The following is a 17,980-nucleotide window of genomic DNA, read 5'->3' on the forward strand; positions in this document are numbered from 1 at the left end:
ACAAAGAGAAAGAGAACACAGATGAGAAATGCCAGGTTTTCCAAAGTATAACAAACACTATGATACTTTTTCCCAAGAACCTGTTTAATACACTTCTAAATATAAAAACATATGGCTTTAAATGATTCTACATAAAAACTATTTAATTCTTTTCATATTTGTATCTGCTGGTGCTTTCCACCACTGCAAGGTTCTCAAGGAAAAGGCTACTAGAAGCTGACACCTGGTCTGGTCCCAGTTCTTTATTTCTGCTAATGAATGGCAGACAGACCACAAGCAGACCAAAATGCTGGCTTTTTAACAGCATTATTAATGGACCCACCAGCATGCAGTGGTGAGAGTGATGATTTTAAGGTCTTATCAATGATGGGAATGTTCCTGAGGTATGAAAACAGGCAGAAAAAACAGGCTGTATATAGCAGCAATCTACAGTAGCAGTTGAGAGCCCTGATTGCTGTCACTGTGCAGTGTCAACCTGTTTAAAAGAATGTCTTTAACAGCAATGAAATGGTATTTAATACAGCTTATAATTGGTAACATTTATCTAGACTCATTTGATCATTTATTCTATAACTTGGTTTTGGGTTTTTTTCATATTAATTCTCCTCCATTTTCTCAATTTTCTTTTTCTGAATACATTTGGATGCCCTTTTCCACATGACAGCATAGGCAGCAATCCAATTTACCATACACTGGGCATAAGCATGAGAGAGCTTTAGAAAATATAACATATTTTGGCTGTACACAGAAGAAGCAAGAACACTAAGTAACCTATGAAGTGTTAGAAAAATGTGCCCTGAATACAGGTTTTCTTCATTCCATGGAGTTGAACTGGATTACTAAAAAAATTGCTCTGTTCAGGGAAGTCTTTAAAGTTCCAGCACCAGATACAACAGAGACATAATCTGCAAACACACTGACTAAAACGAGACTCCTGCTGGAGTTTTGCTGGTGGCTCTATGGTTGAAATAAGTCCAAAATAAGCTCATCATGGGCATTCATTGTCAGAAGATGAAACAGAGCATGCTCCTCAAACATAACATTTAGATTTAATACAACTGTACTGTTTTGGCTTTAATAATTAATAACAAATAACTACAACACCATCATGTGTCTGGAAAAGGCTAAATATCTGGTGGCTGGAACATAGCCTTTGTGAACTGTTGCACACGTCTTATCCTCCAAAAGTGCACAGTAGTAGGCGATGACTAAGTCAGTACAGTTTGTGAAGAGATTTGTGTTATCTAACCTTTCTTCTAAAATGAGAATGCTCATTCTCTTTAAAATTCTCCATGGAAACTGGCTATGCTTTTGCTGATATATACCCAAGAAAAAATATTACATCCAGTAAGTTTATTTTCTGTCTCGTGAAATTCTTAAAATACTAAAGAAAATGCTGGATTCTTAACTTGCATGTATCTGGTGAAAAACAAGTCCAGACTGATCCTATGTTCTGCTAAAGAATGTTTATGAAAGTTCTGGTAAAACATGTAGCACCTTTGTCCTTTAAGTAGCTAAGACAAGTGCCTTTGCTAGAGAGCTGTGGTTTTTTTAACTACTTTAATTTCAGTAATAATAATCACCCCATATGTATTCAAGACTTTGCTGCAAAATATGAAGACCTTGAGTCATCATTAAGCAATTTTGTTTACTTCACAAAAGAAACTCATACACAAAGTTAGCCCCGTAGCTGACTTGTGTTTAGGTAGACTTTCCCTGAGTATTTTTTTTAATTATTATTATTATTATTAGGACTTAAATAAGAAAATTAGGTTTATCTTTAATCAAAACAGATCAGTTACTTGCATTTTCTGGTAGAACCCCTCACGTAATATCTATGCTGGATAACTATCTTGCTCTGGAGCCAAAACTACAAATCCCCCAAACAATGTCCTCCAGCTAAACATGTTTTTTCCATCTGTATTACGACAATATTTGTAAAAAAGGTGTCTTTACCTGTCTTCCTTGGAAGGGCTGAACATAAAAAGAAAACAGAATAGCAAAAACCATTAGATCAGTGTCATAATTTCCTCTAAGTCTTATAGTTTTTACAGATTTGCTTTGGTATTCTACAGGGCACACTAATTTGAAAACGCACAAAGCAAATTGCTACTAAATTGCATAGTTATTCTGCTACATAAACTGTTCTGCTTTTACTGAAATGATATTTCCTATTGATCCCAAGGAATCAGTAGAGCAAAGACATCTCAGCTTATTAGCACTTCAAGATCAAGGAGATCAATTCTACCTAAAGGTTTAGTTTACAACCTTGGGTTTTTGTTGAGCATAGCAGAGCAGAGAGTTCTGGTGATTTGCCGGAAATACCAACCTTTTATTTGCCTCCCCAAATGAACCAAGAGCTTGCAAATGTATTAGACTGCAAATACCAAGACGGAAGGTTTTGCTACCTTTCAGGCTGAAAACTGGACACAGGTCAAGGTTCCAGCCACAAAACCCTTCTCGCTATAGCTACTTTGTTACCTGTATGTATTCTAGCTAAAATTCCTAGGCAATAAATGCTAAGAAACACAGCTTACAGTCTCAAAGAAAACACAATTTAGATTAACTCATAAACAGTATCATTAGATTCTGAAAGTTATATCCAGTCCATTCAAGAAAAATCACCGTCTGTGACTCATGTACCCTAAAACTCAGACATCAAATCTTTGATGCATGAGCTTAGCAAATTAACCTAAATGTCATTCTGAAGCACAAATTGAATTGGGGAAATTAGTCTTTAAAAAATACTTACAGGAATAAAGAGAGTTAAAACACTGCATATCAAATGATTTGCCCACTTTTGTTCTGATCCAAGAGACCAAAAGACCTTTACATATTCTAAACACCAACTTTAGAGTCATCCCAAATTAACATTAAGAAGTTGAAAAAGAAACATAAATACACCACATTTTTCCAAAAATGTTTCTGTGTTCTTCCTTGTTTAATACTTGGAGATATCAACAGTACAGCAGAAGTATTAGATGTTAGTATATCTTTTAATTTTACGATAGAACCATAAAAAAAAAACAAAACTATGATATTTGCATTTGCATTCAGTTCTGTATTTCTATTTCAACTGTTATATATAGAGATAACAAATATGAAAGCACTTGTCCTTTGGTTAATGCATCCTAGGAACTTCCACACACGTGCCAAACATTCTTCCAAGCATCATCTTAGCTCACTGCACCACCATACATAATCAGCTTCAACCACCACGTATGCAGCAGTATCTTTTTACCTGTAATCCAGGACTTGGATGTTTCTGTATCCAGGTAGTCCTTCAAATACACTTTTAATCTATTTTGAGGGAAAAACAAAATATTAACACATCTTCACCCTACTCACGTGGTAAAAAAAAGGGAAATGTTTTCAATGTTTTCCATAAATATACCTGAGCGTTACATCTAATGGGGGAAAAAATGGTTGAATATTCTCTTTCTTTCTGGAAGAGTAGTTTTGGTGACATTGTTTCATTATTAGAAAAGGAAAAGGGAAAATAAAAAGTGTGAAGAACAATATCCAGTGTTCCCCAAGAACTGTATAGAAACACTCAAAGAGACTGCAGAGACCTGCACTGCCCATAGCAGATTACAGTCTTTTTTCTCATTTATGCAGATCCTTCAAATCCTTCCCTGCCCAAGAGGTATCCATTACTTCCCAAACCCCTCTGGATTAAAAAGAATTCAGGAAAATGCTCTGGACCTTAGCAACTTAAGTGGAGCAGTGGTTGCCAAAAGAAAGGGACCTCTCAGATTCCAAAGAGGCACTAATGCACTACACAGTGCAAAACATAACTCATCACCACTGCCCTAAACTTGCTAAGGGCTCAGGAGTGACCAGCAGTGCTGTTCAAAAAAGATAGCTGGGGACAGCAAAATGGAAGCACATCCAGGCCTAATTCAATAGTCAACTGTGCTACAAGATATAGAATATTGAAGGTTCATCCTGGTTTGGGGCTTTTTTTTTAGCTCCCAAAAGATCTTTGCCAGTTGAGGATTATTTTTTACTCTGCAAATTCTTGTTCCCCTCCCCAGTATCCCTATTTTTAAACTGTCTCTGGTGAGACTTAAACAATCAAAGTGATGCCGACTTTTTTTTTTTTTCAAGAGCTTCTTTATTCATGCTCAGAGAAAACCAGGCAAGGGATCAAAGGAGTGGAACATCCATGTGCCAGGTGGACTCTGTCCCATCTGACATTTCCTATGCACACACACACAGACTATGGCATTGCTACTTGGCCACACAACTAGGAAAATTAAGATGTCTAGCCTACGCTAGCAACTTGTGACAGTTGTGGTGATGCTTTTTGGCTGCAGTAAAGAGTACATCTCTTTCCCATCTGCCTCAGGATCTGGCACTGGGTTAGCCCCAGTAAAAAGGATTCAACAGAGAACCCCAACTAGATGGGACAAGGAAGGAAGCAAAGCTAGAGAAAAGATAAGCCTCATGATGAGCTGCCATATGGCACCCTAAATACCTCTACCAAGGAAAAAGAAAGACAAACTCCCTGCCACAAGAAAATTATGGTAATAAAGTTACCACCATTACAGGCAAATTTGGAAACAATAGGGAGAGAAAAATTAGAACAGAACACAGCAGTATATTATCACACTTTAGGAATACATTTGTACATAGGTGGGCCAATAAATTTATTTGTAGCATATAAATGAAAATAATTGAAGTAAATTTTTAATAACTCATATATACATGCATATATGTATAATGTACCTATGTATTTTTTCTTTAAAGCATGTGTCTAACAGTCTAAACCATAGTTCATTCCCAGTCACTCCAATGGGATTTCAGCACGTGTTTAAGAACTGGTTGAAGGGGTTTTAAAATGCAGTCCCATGAACTGCTCATTCTGGGCATAAATGAGGAGCAAGAGTTGTCTTGGCAGTCTAGATTTGAGAGAGGATCTCAATGGTAGCAATCCATTCAAAGAAATGTTGCTTCTGATCACAAATAACAAATGAGTTCTGCTGTTTATGGCTTCCAATCTCCCCATTTATCACCTATTCTGTATAGACAGTAATTGTTAAGGTATCCTCTATCCCATTTCAGTGCATGTCCAAAGCAGCAGATGTTGATGGACCTGTCTACTTGAGAGTGCTGACAGGCTGATTTGTTCAGACCCTCAAATTATCTTTTTTACCGCCCCAAACAGCTAATTACAGAAGAATTCAAATTGGAAGACTTGATTAGAAAACACTGAAATGAACTCTATGCAAACTGTTCACTGGAGAGATGTTAAATGTCTTTTTGAAATTTAATATTTTCAAGTCCTGCAAATTTAAGAACTAGTGAAGTTGCATCAGGAGGTAAAGAAGAGAGTTGTTACTTCTCCGTGAGTTTAAAAGCTCTGCTGCAGTAACACTGACAGGGAGAGGTACTGAAAAATTCCAAAAGAATGGTAAGGTCTAAGCCAGCTCTGGTAGAAATAGGTCTTTAAAAGGACTAAAGTAAGTGAAAATATTTTTCATTTATTAGTAACATTCAGATTCATTTCTTCTGCTAACATGAGGCAAATTAAGGAGATCAGAAAATGGGGAAAAGAGAATGAGAGAACAATCCCTCGGAAAGATCCTGTTTAGACTACGCCCCCATTCAGGGGTTCAGCATAATTTTCTGATCCTCCCAAAAGCATACTTTTACCTCTTTTGCCTGCAAAATTATAGCAGGATATATCATTAAAATCACAAAAAGAAAACTGGGGTCTGCAGCAAGTGGCATGATACACACAGTGTATGGCACTTTCCTGCTTCAAAAAGGCAGCATGTCAGACTGAAGGGTGTATTCTCACAGTGCGCATTTTCCAGCCTGCTTCAGGCCAACAAAACCCTTAAGCTGGTTCCACACAGCCCATGAGAAAAAAGCAGCCCTGACACTGATGCTCTGTGCTATTACTGTTTTGCAGAGCCAGCAAAAGGAAAAAGGAAGTTAGGGAAAGTAATCACCTGAGAAATGAATCGTTCAGACAGCAGCTGATGCTCTGCAGTAGTTGGGTCCTTCAGCTCCTCGCAGTACTTTTCACCAGTAATCAAAATGCTGAACTCGATCATCTGCTCACTTACAGGTCTCACTAGCTTCTCATCCTGCGTCTTTATCTCATTATTGATCTGGAAGGGAAGGAAAAAGGGAAAAAAACAAGAGCTGGCTTAATGCCTTCTTTTTTGTTTGTTTTGCCCTTTGTTCTTGGGTTTTTTCTTTTTCTGAAGAAACAAATCCTTGTTACTCACCGCAGACCAGATTCCTACCTATTGTGGGTTTACTCCATGTAAAAAGCATCCCTAAATGTGTATGTGTACAAATGGTCTGCCATGTGTCAACACTACACTACATTCCCAAGTTTGGGTCCAAATATCTTTCTTGCATGAAACAGAAACTTCTCCAGCTGCTGCAAATCTGAAGGTTTCTCTGGCTCATGGTGGGGCAGAAAACCTGAGCCCTGTATGGACAGGAACACCTCAGGGCACCATTGGTGGGCTGGTCACAGATATACTTAATGACACATGAAAACCCCAGTGCAAAGCTCAGCATCCTCACTTGAGCCATCAGCACACCTGCTTGCCTTGAACTATAATGGAGTGCTTGTGAAGCCTCAGGGACAGAGGCAACAACTAATGAGGCAATCTACTAAGCAAGAATATTTCTTGAGAATTCTCATATTGCAGATAATTCTGTTTTCCATAGGGACATCTGCAGTGCAAGTCCACCTAGTTGACCTCAGGTACAAACAGAAATCCAGTTGCACGGAATGTTTATGAGGCAATTTAAAGCACAGCCACGGATACTCAAACAGCTCACTTGAGCCCAGTCAGCCTAGGTCAATTTACCCAACATTTACTCATTTATCACAAGGCTCCTACTTACTATTCCACATGGAAGACAAGTTACCTTTGTCAAGTTCTACGTTTGGAACAACACTCTGCTGTTCAGCTTCAGTAAGTAAAGGATCCCACAGATATACAGTGGGCACTGGGAAACCTGCAGGGACCTCTGCTGAGACAGAGCAGTGGCCTTCAACTGGTGGGTCTACAGCTGCCTGAGGAGCCCCGTGGCAGGGGCTGTGCAATGCACCAGGGAAGCATGCAACTATAGTGGCTGCCACAGGCAGCAGGCAATGCCAAGTTTAAATCTAATTTGAATGACCGAGCTACACAGGAAGAACCCTTTCTGCTCAGTTCCCTAGTATTGTAAAACCAGCTATTCCTTGTGGTATACTGAAAGATGTGAGAGAAAGCAAAAAAAAAGATTTCTGTGGCAGGGAAAGGAAGGCTGGCTTAAGTTAACTTTAGCCAAACAGACAAATGTCTTTTGCTAGAGGTTTTGTCCTTTGCTATTTACACGCAGTTATTGTTTTTTCCCCCCATTAAAAAGGAAAAAAGAGACCCAAAAAACCAGACCTTTTCAACAAAACTGCAGCCTAAGTTATGTATTGTGCAGGAAATGGAAAAACCTTTCTCTGGAAAGTTTATCTGCCGCCAGTTACTAACTTATATATTGTTTAGGGACCCTCTAAAAATTTTTAGCTAAATTCTCTTCCTCCCCCACTCTATCCCTTTTTCACTAGATAACTTTGTTAAAGACCATAATGACTCGTGCACTATTTAAAGCTAGTTAGCATTTGAGAGGTACACACTTAGCAGGCATATATATACTGCTGTCATATGGCTGCTTACAACAACACATATTTTAAATCATTTATCAGTCCCCCAAAACCTGATATATTCAACATACAAGTGCAGAATATGAGCTTTGCTCACCCTTGGTCTTGTAACCTGTGATGCATTTTGGCTGCATTGAGCAATGATGAGGTGTGATGTAACTGTATAGAGTGAAAACACTGTAGCAGCAGCAATCTAATTCTGGTTTCTTTATGATTTACTGAATGATCCTATTCTCTGCTCCAGCAGAAGTACTAGAGGCAGTTCTGTTTTGAAAAAGAATAATACTGTACATGGGACCAAACCACAAGTGTTCTTGGTACATAATATAAAGCCAGACCCTGGACTTGAGTCTGAAGCTATCTGCCTGTTTCATATTTGGTATTTATTCCAATATCAGGGTTTCAGTCAGCCCTGAAAGCTCTAGAAGTGTACAGTTTGGCTCAGCTTTTTTCATGGCCATACTCTTATGAAAAAAACCCCAGTACTATAAATCAGCTTCTACTTATATGCAGCATGTGAAACTTCGTAGGCTTCTCCATAACACATTGAGAGTTTCACTTTTATAAGAAAACAAAAGCCAGCTGATTTCTACCACTGGTTTGCAAATTTTTTTTCAGTTACGTAGGACCACAAATACTGCAGTTGAATTCTAAAGTTGGGATTAAAATTTAAATCCAGAGGACCTGTTTCCTATAAGCAAATGCTTCCCTGGGACCTATGCGGTTTTCAGCTCACTTCTACAGAGATGATTTAAGTACTGGGCATAGGATTCCTTGTGTTGTGAGCTTTGTTTAAATATCACAGTAAGAGTGACTTATAAGATGATAAGTAAAAGTTCATCTACATAACCAGAAGAAAAGGAGCAAGAGCATCAGAATCTTCAAGGCTGTCCAGGCCACTTATCTGCATCCTACACAGTTGTACCACTTCTGCAGCAACCTAAGGTATATTGTGTTTCCATAAGAATAATAATGTTTGACATTCTTCTTGGAGCTTTCAGAACCACTGGGAATTCCCTCTTTAGTCCTATGACTCTAGCAAAATCCTCATCTGATAGCTCAGCTGATCTGTTCTCTCCCACTGCTGGGGAAGTGGCACTGCAAAGCCTCTGCAAATGAAAAATACCTACCCAAGAAATTGTTTTTAAAATTTAGAAATTCCATGCCCTGGTTTTATGAAATCTTAGTATTAGCACACAATGCTAACATACCTTCAAATACCAGAAAAATGTAAATGACTATGAAAAATATCATTTAGAAAAGGCAACAGAATGTTGAACCCCATGAAAAAAATCACTCACTGTGGTGTCTATACTGTCTACCTCCTCGATGGTAGCACCTGGAGGACTCTCAATGGAGATCTCATCAGGGGGAGGAACATTGGCAGCGGCATCTGAGTTTGAAAGAGAACAGTATTATTATTTGGGTTTGTGGGGGTTTTTTTACCCATGTGCATGTAGATACCCAGAAGCAGTTCAGCAAGAATAAGCCAACAGTCAAATTTGATTTCTATTCCCATCATCATGGCAGCAACAGGACAGGAAACACCTGAAGAGCCTGAGGAAAAGTACCAAATACACTAATCAGAATAAAATGCTAATGTTCTGCCTAAGATGATGCATTTTTGGAAACACGACATTTAAGTGCACTAAAAAGCGCACAGAACTAATTTCTCAAGTAGGATTTTCATTATTCATACAGTAACAAAATAATGTCAGCATATAACATGATCTCTAAATTACAACAGCATTATACAGATGTAAAAATTCACAGCTCTTTCCGAAGTCTGAACACCATCAAATTTCTCAATTATCTAGGAATTCAGAATCAGCCTTAACTGGATTTAGATGAAAACTGACCTCTCAGTGTGGTAACATCAGCATCCGAGGCTGGAGTTGGAGTCCCACTATTGACAGATAAAAATAAAATCAGAAATTGAAACTGGACATGTTGAACATTAGTTCTTTATACTTCTGTGATTCTGGTGGCACACCAAAAAGCATATGTGCAGAAGAAATTTTTCATGGTACTACTTGGCTGATAACTTCATAAAAATTGGGTTTTACAGTATTTCAGTTATCTTTTGCAACTTAGATATTGGGTCACTTGCAACACACAACTCCCCATGTGCCTCTCCAGGTTGCTAACCCCCTTAATATTCCAACTGACTTGTAGTCCTATCCAATAATACATTTTGCCTTCTAGCAGTTCTGTAAAGAAGGCAAATCTGAAGACCAGAAATAAAACCCAAAGGTAAAAGGTATTATTCTATAAAATGCTCAGATTTTAAAATGCAAACACCATAACTCTACTGAAATCACTTCAAGAAGATGGGTTATTTTTATCATTAATTTTATTCTGCTTATTTGGAAATCTTCAAGAGGTATCAGCTTCCAAATCCAATTATTGGATTCACACATACACATAAAACAACTCAAGGCCAAATGTGAAAAAACATTTCAGGTAAAAATCAGATGAGGACTGCCAGCCTGAAGAAAAACTAACAGCTTTGACATGGCTCTTACAGTAAACCCAGGCTCCTTGGAGCCAATTCTTTAAGCCCTGAGCAACTGTCAAGTTCCCAAGAGTAGGAAACATGCTCTGACAGAAACAAGTCTTTCCTGAATGAAGGCAAAATTATATTTCAGGTTTGTCATACTGTTAATATATACAGCCCAAGCTCTAAGATTGGAAGTTTAAGTGCTGGAGAGAAACTGAACTTCAGAAAATCACTGAAGTTCATTGTATTGAGATATTTCTCTCACTTCTAAAGGAACTCCCCTTTTAATTGGTGGTCATACCTGTGCCATATAATAAGCATTGCAGCAAATATTCACTCTAATACATGCAACACTGGTCATGGTTCCAAGCCTTGCCAGGTTTGATTTTTGATTCACATATGATATTACTGGTCTTGCAGTCTGCCCTCAAGCAAAACTCCATTCAGACTTGATGGATATTTTGCCTCCTTCAAGATGTATAATCAGTCTCTTTATCTCTTCAAGAAAACAAAGGCTTCCAGCACCAGCCAGACTATGAGATACAAAGTTACACACTACAGATACAAGGACACCAGCATACGATCAAAGACACCGTAGTTTCACTGAGTTAAATGTCTGAAACAGTTTCTCCCCCTACCTCTCACAGACACGTAAAACTTGCCAATAAACAGACCTGAAGTCAAACCTGATGAATATTCTATTTAAGTCAAGAATCTTTTCACCCATCCTTTCTCAGGAGGCACAGTCTAGTCCTGCATGAAACGATTAACTATATCAAAATATAGTTCAGGGAATGTTAAACTGACAGGGTGAGATTTCCACAACAATAATATTAGCAAAAAATAAAATAATCACCAGACAAAGCAGAAAATGCTTATTCAAGTACCTTCATGTGTTTTCTTAAACAACTTAAGTTGATGAGCAATATGCAAGCTCTGAAATGTACAGTTATTTGTGTCTGATTCCATCTCGTGGACACTGGTACCTGATTTCAGCCAGAAGAGCACAAGGTAACTCTCTACCAATTCTTTGAACACCTCAATAAATATTAGAATCATTTCCAAGATTGGAAAATTTTAATAGCAAGTATAACTTACACAAGATCATCTCTCAAGGATATTTTCTGAAGAATGCTTGCTATATTTTAGACTGATTTCTTTATTTGTTAATCATCTTAGAACTGTAATAAAACAGTCTGATGAAATATTTTCCAATAAGGTTCACTCCACTCCAGGATGCATTTCTCTTACCAATTTCAATAAGAATTAAATTACAGTCTCACCAAGTTACAGCATCAGTAAAAAAGGCAATTTAGTGCATCATGTTTAATGTTCAGAAGCAAGTATTATTCTACTTTTCAGCAGAGGTGAGTCTAATATTTTATTTCTTACAAACTGATTAGTGTAACTAGGGTCAGAATAAAAACTCAAAAGCAAAGCGATGAGCAGTAAAAACTGTTACAGGATTTGCAATGTTCTATTCAGTTCAAACCTATATATAAAAATCAGCTGACTCTTGTATCAGCCCCCTTTTCTTTAGGAGGGGAAAGTGAGAAACATGATTTACTGTGGTAAGCTCTGGTCTCAACCTGAGACTCAGGGGACTCAATCCAGCTGCCCATGGGTTGGTGCCCAGTATAGTTTGAGGAGCCTCGATGCACTCCTGACCTCCAGCTACTGCCCCACAAGGCACCAGCCACCCACAGTTCCCACATCATCCCTGGTCGCCTTCTGCACATGTGCTGTGACTCAGGGCACCTCAAATGGACAAAAATTACTATCTGACCAACTGAGCACCCACTTCTGTGGTGGGTTGGCCTTGGTTAAGGGCCAAACACCCACCCAGCCTCTCTACAATACAGGTGAGAAAAAAAGGTGAAAAGTTTCTGGGTCAAGGTAAAGACAGGAAGGTCACTCACCAATTACCCCCACAGGCAAATTAGACTCAGCTTGGGGAAAATCGATTTATTGCATATATAAGTATGTTTGGATAGTGAGAAACTGACAGAAATTGCAACACCACTTATCCTCCACCCAGGCTCAACTTCACTTCTGACTCCTCGACCCAGTACATGTTCTGCAGGGACAGCAGTTCCTTCAGGAAATGTCTACCTGCTCCAGTCTGAGTTCTCCCTTGGCTTCAAGGAATACTTGCCTTGCCATGGCAGGGTGCCTTTGACCTTGGAAATCCCTGTGCCGCCATTTCTCATTCTTTTTGTTCCCTACTCCTTTCCCTGTGCCATGTTCTTGCCCTTTCTCACACAGGCTTTCCCTGAGGCACCACTGCCATGAGTGTAGGGCTCAGCTGTGCCCTGTGGTGGGCCTGTCAAAGCCAGCTGGAACCAATTTGGGGTAGCGCCAGCCTCTCCTCACAGGGAGCCCCTACTGAAAGCACCTGGGCATCTGCACCCAGTACAGTTGTGTTTGCCAATGTATCTGCAAGGTAAATTTAAACTAAGTTACTTGATTTTTTAAAGGAAAAAATCCTCAAAGTAGACAAGAAAAAACAGACAGAAATCACAAAATATTCTGAGTTGGAAGGGATCCACAAGGATCATCAAGTCCAGCTCTTAGCCGTGCACAGGACCATCCCCAAGAGTCACCCCATGTTCCTCAGAGCACCGTCCAAATGCTTCTTGAACTCTGTCAGTCTTGGTGCTGTGATCACTTCCCTGTGGAGCCTGTTCCACTGCTCAATTACCCTCTGGGTGAAAAACTTTTTTCTAATACCTATCCTAAACCTCCTGATACAGCCTCAAGTCGTTCCCATGTGTCCTATCACTGGTCACCACAGATAAGAGATCAGTCCTTGCTTCTCAACTTGCCCCTGTGAGGATGTTGAAGACTGCAGTGAGGTCTCACCTCAGTCTCTGCCAGGCTGAACAGACCAAGTGCCCTCAGCCACTCCTCACACAGCTTCCCCTCAAGGCCCTTCACCATCTTCATTGCCCTCCTTTGGATACTCTCCAATGGCTTAATATCTTTCTTATATTGCAGTTCCCAAAACTCCACACAATATTCAAGGTGAGGCCGCCCCAGTGCAGAGCAGAGCGGGACAATCATCTCTCTTGACTGGTTGGTGATGCTTTGCCTGTTGCTGTGGTATAAATCACACTTTCAAAGGAGGAGGAGTTTTCAAATGGAAAAGCCTAAAATTAGCTTTCTAGAGTACTACTTCTAGATCAGATTACTAGTTATAGACTGGTATAAAAATAAAGTTCTCCAAGTTTCAAAGGTCCCAGGGGACTCTCTCTGTCACAGACTCCAACAAATGGCAGCTCTCCAACACTAATGTCACCTTAAGCACAGGGTTAGCCATGTGGTGACAACCAATAAACCAGGTCATAGGGCAACCATAACAGTGGTGAAAATCAAGGTGAGACTAAGGCCACTGTCAAGGTGAGACTTAAGGCTGTCCCTTAAGTAAACCCATCTACTTAAGCAGCAACAGACCATGCTCTTTGTCAAGGCCAGGTAATATGTGCTTACTGGCACTGAGGGACTTTTAAATACAAGCCCTCAAGAGCTACCCAATTTTCTGAAAAAATACCAGTGCACAACTGGTTGGAAATTAAAAGCCAAGGGCTTAAACACCACCTAGTAAAACCGTAATCAATCTAATCAAAAAAGACCAGTCAAGTATCAAATCTGGTCAAATTATCACCTATTACTTTTTTTCAGGAAGACAAAAATATTGTTTTAAGAAACTGTGCTATAATCAACCTCACTTTATGCACAGTGTTGTTTTTTACAGGGCTTAACCAGAATGGTGAAGTTTACTTTCTTTTTGCATGCATTTCTTTTAGACTCCTACTTCCCCTTAATATATTAACTTTTTTAATTCCCACTTTATTGGTTTCCTGAAAAGAAGCAATAGTACCAGGCATCTCTAAGGAAATCACTCAAAATGCACATGGCAACGCATTTGCTGATTTGTTTGAACACACCACTTTTCAAGGTAAACACAGATTCAAATTCCCCTCCAGTTACATCCCTTAAAATATAAGGGATTTTTGTTTGTTTGTTTGCCCCAGGATTCATCCAGGGCCCACACTTTATTTTTAACTCTACCTACACAACCACTCCAGGTGGAGTGACTGGATTCTAGCAAGAGTTTATTTTGAATTTGAGACACAGACATATGAAATGTAATTTCTGTTGTCCTACCTGCATAAGTGATGCCCTGGATCATCTTGGCTGAGCAGTAAGCAAAATATAAAAATACACACATATGTATGGAGAGGCAGGAAGGAATACACACAAGCAGATTGTCTAAGCACCAGAACGAACAACACTGCACTTGTGTTTCCTCGAGAGAAACAACCAGTTTCAGATCACACAGCTCTGTTAGACACCAGGATCTAGGCCAGCATAAGACAAGATCCATACGGGCCTCAGAAGTTGATCTGAAGCAAACAGTGCTTATGGACAGCCTCTACATTTCAATACAGCAAACACAGTTCACAAAGACTGCCTACATTCCCCTCTTTTCAAACCCCATGGTATGTAATTCTATGTGACATCAGTCATGTCAGGATAGGACTTGATATGTTCCAGTCCACATTTACAGAGTCCACATACACATATTCCAGCATATACAGAGTTCCATCGACTCAAAGACAACTGCAGAGCCTAAACAGGTTCTTTATGTGAAGCCACACTGTGTTACTGAGGAGAAACAACTCTGAACCTGTCAAATGATCTTTTCCTCAGTATGTTATTGTGCTTACAGAAATCAAGCAAGGCTATGACACAAAAGCTCTAGTTTTCTACTGCAACAATTCTGTGCTACTCCTTCGCCTTTGGTTGATTCTCAAGATCTGGCTCTTGATCCCCCAGGAATTAGACAAAAGGACTGCCCTGTTGTCATGACACACACTCCAACATTAAGAGACAGAATTTCATTATGCAAAGTCCCAATGGCCTACTGAATAAAGCAATCATTAAAAATCTTTAGCTGATGTAGCGCTTCCACACTTCCAACTGGGACTAAACCTTCACGATGTCCACTGGGCTGCTGTGTACACATATAGATTGTGTCCCATTATGTTACTTTCCTTTTGAGGTTTTCTCCTCCGTGGTACTCAGTTAATCCCTCAGTTCCTTAACAGGCCAGGGTACCTGAGCGTTTAACCTGTGTGAACAAGCGCACTAACCTTACGGGAACAAATTTCATCTGCTGTTACGTAATTGTCAGTAATGCCAGATTGAGAGTTATTCTGGGAACTTTATTAGAAGAGTATAAGACACCTTTCTGTAGGCTACATTAAAACTATCCTAGCACTGAACTAGCTGGAATCAGATTTTTCCAGCTAGAGACACAGTGCTGACATCTAGTTAGGATTGTATGAGTTGTATCAAATTATTTAAGTCGGGGCTTCAATTCTATAGCTGTTTATAGCTGCCAGTGCAGTTTTGATATGACCTAGTAGTACAGTTAAAATGATCAGCAGATATCAAGGGCCTGTCTTCCATTCCAGATAAGACCTAAATTAGGAAATTGTTTCAAAGAAAGAAGGTTTTACAGGAAAAAGTAGATTGGTTAAGTCTCATAAAAAGATAATACTCTCTTAGTTTCTTTGTGGGGGCTATGCTCTGGAACATGAACCTCTACTGTAAAATTTCCTGCTCTTATCAGTGGGAAAACAGACTAAAAAATCTGCCTGGTGCCAGGCTTCCAAAGTGAAGTGACTGAAGAGAGACCGGAGCTCACCAGAGGACAAGGCAAAGACTCCTGCTAGACATCACCTGGAGTAACCTGATCCTCCCTGGCAATGGATGTACCTCACCTGAACATCTCCTCTGGATATCTCGATATGTATCGTACCCTGGATATCTAGATATTTAGGACAGCCCTACCATCCCTTGAGATGAGGCCAGAACAGATGCCCATTCTGGCACAGATGACACAGCTGGGTGGCAAGTCAGCCACATTCAAACCCCAGCATTGCCCTGCACACTGGACAAACCTCTCTCCGCACGTGTGTGCCAGCAGGCGAGGACAGCAATGCCCAAGAAATGGCAGAATCACACTCACCTCTCCTCCTGTGCAGGAGGGACTTGACACTGGATTTTGCACACTGCTGGTGGTGATTCTGGTTTGGGTACTTACTCTGACTCTTACAGAACATTTTTAAAAGGTCTTCCTTTTATTCTGATGTGTAGTTGGAGGTTAATTTTGCAGGAAATAATAACACTGGCTGTTGGCAGTACTGAGGTGGTTCACTTACTACTCTTGATGGAAGATACCTGAAGTTAGAGGAGATGTCTACCCATGACAACCAACAATGGCTTTGTTTTTTATACAGCTCTGGCTTACAAACTTCACATCTTAACCCAGAAATGCTCTAAGATGTCCAGAATGTTCTGAGAATAAGTTTAATATTACCAAAATAATTTATATTAACTTCTTTCTGATGCTCCATCACCCAGAGCAAATCTACCTGTTTCTGTCACTGCTTCAGTCCTGTATCATGCTCTTTATGCTATAAGCCACTACAATTTCCAAGCACAAGACAAACAACAACTTCTAGAGGAAAAGATATATTAAAACCAAAGTCTAAACTGATGGTGATTATAAAGATCCCATTCTAAAGCTATAAACAGTCTGAAGCAATACATACTGGGATAAAAGCAGTGTATTTTTGAGAAAGATGCAATACAGTCCCACAGTGAACTGAGTTGGAAAAGTCTGAGAATTGTCTACTGAAGCCCCTTTAATGCTTGCCAAAAAACACTTGGTAAGATGGCTTTTGTACAACATCAATCACTCTGATCCACCTTGAAAATGTTGGGCTTTTTGCACTGCTCTGTTGTTTAGCCCAGTGCATACAGTGACTCCAATTCCTCTTGTATATCTCTACATTTACTAGATTTCCTGAATGATCACACGGATGGATGCAGTAGGTTTTCAAACTCACACTTCTTCAGAACAGATGTATGCTACCCTGCTGACCTGGAAGCTTTGGGGAGTGCTCTTGTCAAAGGAGCATTCAGCTCCACGGGACAGAGAGAAACCAACCTTTTAGGAATCACCCTTATCGTCTCATGTTAATAATTTTAAAATACAGTGTTGTTATGAAATCATTATGAGGATACCTAATTTGGGAAGCTGAGGGTTGTTTTAAAATTCTCTCAAGTGATTATTTTTCCCAGTAAATTAATTACTCATATCTTTATGTAGCCTGTAAACAAGGAATTGAACATGCCAGTTTTTCAGATGAGTTAAGCACCAGGTTGTTTGGATTTGAACTGTCCTAAAAATAACAGCTTAGATTAAGTTCTGAGTAGGAAAGAAGCAATAAAAATTTGGACTGTTTTTCTGTTCAGTTAGAAAAGACGTGAAAATAACAGATCAAGCTCAGGTTTGCTTTGGTACAAAGAAGCCACGAATCAGGCTAGTTTTCAGGTTTATTGCCTTGTTAAAACTGTGAGGAGTCCAAGCAGCTAATTGCCTTGTAACCGTTTTGAGAGCACATCTCTCAGAAGTTTTTTTAAAAGAGCATTTCAAAGCTTTGTTTGTTAGTTTGTTTGTTGTGTTTAGGCTTTTTTGCAACAAGGACTAGAACTACCTGAAAGCCTTTGGGAAAGGTTTGCAGGATAACCAGAACACTAACGCAAGTAACTGCGGAGACATCTTTTTCCCAAAATAGATTTCCCCATCTAAACCTCTTCAGGTAAATAGCCTGACAGCCTGATGGCCAACAAGGTGATGACATACTTAAGCAGACATACAAGCCCCAGATTGGCTGAGATATTTTGAGCGTGCCAAGCATGCCAGGACGAGGTGACGTGCAAGAACTATCAGA

General features: G+C 39.5%; 1 protein-coding gene across 9 annotated transcripts in view; it reads right to left on the reverse strand.

The window, feature by feature from the left end:
• Positions 1-17,980, reverse strand: part of IMPG2 (interphotoreceptor matrix proteoglycan 2) — a 56,556-nt gene that overhangs the window by 14,626 nt on the left and 23,950 nt on the right. For all 9 annotated transcript variants that reach the window (XR_003572461.1, XM_027894749.1, XM_027894753.1 and 6 more), the window contains 5 exons: positions 9,532-9,578; positions 8,974-9,065; positions 5,961-6,122; positions 3,242-3,300; positions 1,957-1,974 (listed from right to left, as the gene is read on the reverse strand). Coding sequence is in view for 8 of the 9 variants with exons in the window: in XM_027894749.1 (XP_027750550.1) it covers positions 1,957-1,974; positions 3,242-3,300; positions 5,961-6,122; positions 8,974-9,065; positions 9,532-9,578 (378 nt within the window). In the remaining variant the exon portion in view is untranslated. The remainder of the gene's footprint in view (positions 1-1,956; positions 1,975-3,241; positions 3,301-5,960; positions 6,123-8,973; positions 9,066-9,531; positions 9,579-17,980) is intronic.

The sequence above is a fragment of the Empidonax traillii genome, unplaced genomic scaffold (genome assembly GCF_003031625.1).
Source record: "Empidonax traillii isolate 1590-97213 ecotype Southwest subspecies unplaced genomic scaffold, ASM303162v1 scaffold442:size488032, whole genome shotgun sequence".
In the NCBI taxonomy this organism is placed as follows: domain Eukaryota; kingdom Metazoa; phylum Chordata; class Aves; order Passeriformes; family Tyrannidae; genus Empidonax; species Empidonax traillii.